Source organism: Palaemon carinicauda, unplaced genomic scaffold, assembly GCF_036898095.1.
Source record: "Palaemon carinicauda isolate YSFRI2023 unplaced genomic scaffold, ASM3689809v2 scaffold2496, whole genome shotgun sequence".
Lineage (NCBI taxonomy): Eukaryota > Metazoa > Arthropoda > Malacostraca > Decapoda > Palaemonidae > Palaemon > Palaemon carinicauda.
Window position 1 is genome coordinate 15,001 of NW_027170135.1, and position 5,000 is coordinate 20,000.

The following is a 5,000-nucleotide window of genomic DNA, read 5'->3' on the forward strand; positions in this document are numbered from 1 at the left end:
CCGCTTCCAGAATTTCGTAGCCAAGAAGGGGAGGATCTATTGAAGTTTTTTAAAGATTTTGAAGACATAACGTCTATGTTCAAATATTCAGAATATGACAAATTTATTCTGTTAAAGCAGCAAATCAGTGGAAGGGCCTTAGTACTTTTAGAATCATTAGAATCGGACAAGAAGGGTTACGTTCATGCCAAGAAATTACTAACAGAGGCCCTAGCTTCTAAAGACCTCAGAATTTTTAATACCATCAAAAAAATCTCTGAAATCAATATGAAATTAGAAAGTGACCCATTTGAATATATTTCACAGTTAAGAAATCTAACTCAAGCAGCAGAAAGTTTGTCTCTTGGACGTGAGGATTTTTTGAGGTATTTTTTCTGGCAGGGCTTAGATAATAGTTTTAAAGTACACTTAACCCAGATTACTAATTCATCAAGGCCAACATTAAAGGAAATTAATGATAATTTCTTTGAGGCCTGTGAAAGATTTAATGAGCAAAGTAAGAGGTCTAATGTAGGAAATAAATTGCATGATAATCATAATCATAGGAAGAATAGTGCAAGTTATGCTGCTAGTGTTAGTTCCCTAAGGAAACCGTCAAATTTCTTTCCTTGTGTCTTGTGTACCACAGAAGGCAAACCCGCCTCGCATCCTATTTATAAATGTGAAATTTTTTCGGATGTTACCACTAAACTTGACAAAATTCAATCTTTAAATGGGTGTTGTAAGTGTGCAAGCTTGAGTCACACTACTGACAAATGTAACTTTAAATTTAAGATGAAATGTAAGTTTTGTAAAGCATGGCACTTTAGTTTCCTCTGTAAGAATAGTAAAAAATCAGCATCTGCTAATGATAATAGAAAATCTCAATCTCCTAAGACTTCCTCGAAAAAGGATAATAAGAATTCGTCCATGGAATCTAATAATAACGTAGTTATAATGGAGGCTCTTAAAAGTAATTTGGACTGTGATTCCAGCATTCTCCCTACCTTTTCTTGTAGCATCCAAAACAGAAGCATAAGAGCATTGAAGGATGATGGAAGTCAGTTAAATCTGATTAGTGAGGAACTAGCCAATGCTTTGGATTTAAAGGTATTACAAGCCAAGGTTGAATTGAGAATAAATGGTATTAATGTTTCTCAGAAATATGCCTCAAAACTAGTGGAATTTGAAATAATAATTGGAAATGCTATTCACAAAATAGAGGCATTATGTATCCCCTCTATTAACATAAAGTTGAAATTAAAAGGTTTGGGCAAAGTGGTTTACGGTTTCCAGACGAAAGGGTATGTGTTGGTTGATGAGTTTCTAACGCCTAATAGTGATTGCATTGAAAATATTGATTTGATTTTGGGAACTAAATCAGGATATTGTTTACCACTCACAGAAGTAGTTTTTGGTAGGAATAGCAGGTCTATGTATGCTATGACCCCGTTTGGTGTCCTTCTTAAAGGTGAAATTGACACCTTATTGAAGGATATTCCTTATCTACATCAGTCCTCCTCGGTTATAAATTGTCATCAGTATGTTACTGGTTTGCGTGTAAAGATAGATAAGCCGTCTTCTCTGGATAAGTGTGAAGTTGATTATCCTATTAAGGTTTCAGAATTCAGTGTAATCGATGAAAAAGGTAATGTAATTCGTTCAGAGTTAGATAAAGCCACAGATGATGTGCTTGCCAGTATTTGTAATAAATATATTCACTTGGACAATGAGGTTTATGATTTGGAGAATTCAGAGCTGCATGATCAGCTTGTCAAATATTGTTTGGATCACACTATTCAGAATGAGGAGGGTAGATTAGTTATGCCACTTTTGTGGAATGCAAAAGTATCTCATATGCTTGGTAGAAATTTTCATTTGGCTAAAGTTATTTTGGAATCTAATCTTAGAAAACTAAAGAGAAATCCATATCATTTACAGTTAATGAATGAAGCCCTAAAAGAACAGGAAAGGGTTGGAATAATAGAAAGGATTCCTAATCTTGACCAGTTTGTACATGAACACCCAGAACACTCTTTTTTGCCTCATATGGGTGTGTTCAAATTGAATCGTGAAACTACCAAATGTAGAGTTGTGTTTCTATCAAACTTGTGTGAAAGAAACTCAACCAAGGGTCAGACAATAAGTCATAACCAGGCCATACATGCAGGTCCATGCCTAAATCAGGAACTTTCTTCATCATTATTACATTTAAGGTTTGATAAATTGTTAGTATGCTTTGATCTATGCAAGGCCTTTAACCAGATTGCATTAAGTGATGTTGATGCTAATAGACTTTGTTTTTTATGGTATAAAAAATGTTGAGAAGGGGAGATTTTACCATTGTTGCATATCGGAATGTTAGGTTGAGCTTCGGCTTAAGATGTTCCCCAACTTTGTTGATGCTCGGTCTTTACAAGATTTTGATTTTAGATGCTGAGCATGATGAAAACCAGTTGAAGGAGTTGAAAAGGTGCATTTATTCTTTGTCTTATATGGACAATTGTGCTTTTAGTGCAAATGAAAATCTGCACTGGGCATATTCTGTGGTAGGATCTATATTTTCTCCTTATGGTTTTGATTTACAACAGTTCGTTACTAATGACAGGTCCCTACAGGGAGAAATAGATTCCTGCACAGGTTCTGAAACGGTAGAGGTTGTTAAACTTCTTGGTATGCAGTGGAATCGATCACTTGATTGTCTGTTAGCAAATAAATTTCAGTTGAATGGTAAGGCTAAAACTAAGAGGGAAATTTTAAGTACCATTGCCTCTCACTTTGATGTTTTTGGTATTACTGGTCCCCATCCTAAATCGAAGCAGATTATTTCTTCATGGTCTTCAGTGTGATAGAAATTTAGGATGGGACGATCAATTATCACCAGAGTTACGTAAAGAATGGCATAATATTGCTAATCAGGCCAATTCTGCTCCTGATATTGCTATTGATAGATTTGTTGGACGTAGGGATGGAAAATTTCATTTGGCTGCTTGCTGTGATAGCTCTAAATTACTTTATGGTGTTGTTGTGTACATCATTGATATTGATTCTATGTCGTATAGTTTTGTGATGGCAAAAAATCGTATGATAAATAGGCAGTTGGAAAGTAAAAGCATTCCATCTTTGGAGATGCAGGGAGTAGCCTTTGCAACGGAAGTGGTTTTAGATTTGTATAACGAATTAGCTGGACCATTATGCATCAATCCTTTAAATGTTGTTGGCCTTCATGTGTTTTCAGATAGTCAGGTAGCGCTCTCTTGGTTGAATTCGTCTACTAATAAATTGTCAAAAATGCAGAAACGGTCAGTTTTTGTGATGAATCGAATTCAGCATGTAGAGAACTTATGTGCAAAACACCCCGTCCATTTTGCCTTTGTTGGAGGGAATGAAAATCCTGCAGATGCCATAACTCGTTGCCTTTCATATCGTAAGTTGATGCAAACCAATTTCTATTCTGGTCCTGAATGTTTTAAGGAAAAGGAAACCTTCCTATGCAGTGAAAATGGTAATTTATCATTTATGGTTCCAAATCCTTATGCCGAGTGCGAGCTGGATAATAGTTTAGAAATAGAGGAGTCTTTGTGTACTAGTTCCAATGTTGTGGCCATGTCAGATAATTTTGAATGTTTTCTTAAATTTGAAGAATTTTCCAGTTTTGATTTACTTGTATCTATTTATGAGAAAGTTATTCTTTTCGTAGAGAAGTTAAAGGGTCGTTTGAAAGCTAAGGACTCCAATAAATTGGCTCACTTAGAATTAAAGAGCAATAGTATACATGAAAGAGCTTGCAAGTTAGTTATACTACAGGATCAACGGGCACATTTCCCTGAGCTTTTTACATATTTCAGCTGTCCTACTCAAAGAAAAAAAGACATGCCTAACATAGTAGGTCAGCTTAATGTTTACGTTGACAACGATGGTTTGCTTAGAGTACGTAGCAAGTGTGACAAACTCATTCGGAGACATGGTTTTCCTTTGTTGCTGGCTAAAAATAGCCATCTAACTTCCCTGATTGTGCATAACCTGCACAAAAAACTCAACCATACGGGATGTTACTCTGTTTTGTCAGAAATGAGAAAGCGGTTTTACGTACCGTCATATTTTTCAGTGGTTAAGAGAAACCTTAGAGAATGTGTTTTTTGTCGTAGGTTTAAGTCAAGAACCATCAGTATTAATCAATCTCCCTACAGGAAATGGAGAGTGTCACCACCTAATGTCCCCTTTAGATATTTATTTATGGATTTCATTGGCCCATTGAGCGTTAAACAACAGGGTAAGAAAGGAAAAATCTATCTACTATGTATCACTTGTATGTGGAGTAGAGCAGTTAATTTGATTATTTGTTTAGATCTTTCTGTTAAAGAATTTCTTAGAGCCTTTCAGATTCATTGTTTCCAGTTTGGAATCCCGGAATATTGTATTAGTGACCTAGGCTCCCAATTAGTCTCTGCCTCTAATATAATTATTGACTACATCAAAGATCATGAGACTCATATTTTGAACGCAATGGGGTCCAATCTTTAAAGTTTGACCAATTTGTCAAGGGTCATAGTCAGTTAGGTTCGATGGTGGAAGTATGTGTTAAACTGGTTAAAAGATTGATCTATGGAGCTATTGGTAAGAATGTCTTAGAATACCATGATTTTGAGTTCCTAATTCAACAAGTCATTCATTTAGTCAATCGTAGGCCAATAGCATTTAAAGAAGCCTTAAGGGATCAGATTGGCGATGACATTCCAGAACCTATCACCCCAGAAAATTTGATTCATGGGTACGATCTGATATCGGTTAATATAATTCCCGAATTGCATGAGGGGAGAGACCCTGACTGGATTCCTGAAAATTATTCTCAATCAAAGTTTAAGCAAGATTACAATCAATTGCAAAAGGTGAGAAACAATTTAGTTAAACTATATCAGGAAGAATTTATTGCTAATCTAATACATCAGGCTGTAGATGTCCCTGATAGATACAAGCCAGTCACTCATAATAAGATCTCACCTGGAGATATTGTACTGCTT

The 5,000-nt window shown here is 35.6% G+C and overlaps 1 protein-coding gene across 1 annotated transcript in view; it reads left to right on the forward strand.

Annotated features, from left to right (window-relative positions):
* The first annotated feature begins 4,544 nt into the window (after positions 1–4,544).
* The window catches only part of LOC137636198 (uncharacterized), a 741-nt gene continuing 285 nt past the window's right edge, over positions 4,545–5,000 (forward strand). The window contains exon 1 of the mRNA XM_068368608.1: positions 4,545–5,000. This exon is cut by the window's right edge and continues 285 nt beyond it. Coding sequence (XP_068224709.1) covers positions 4,545–5,000 — 456 coding nt within the window.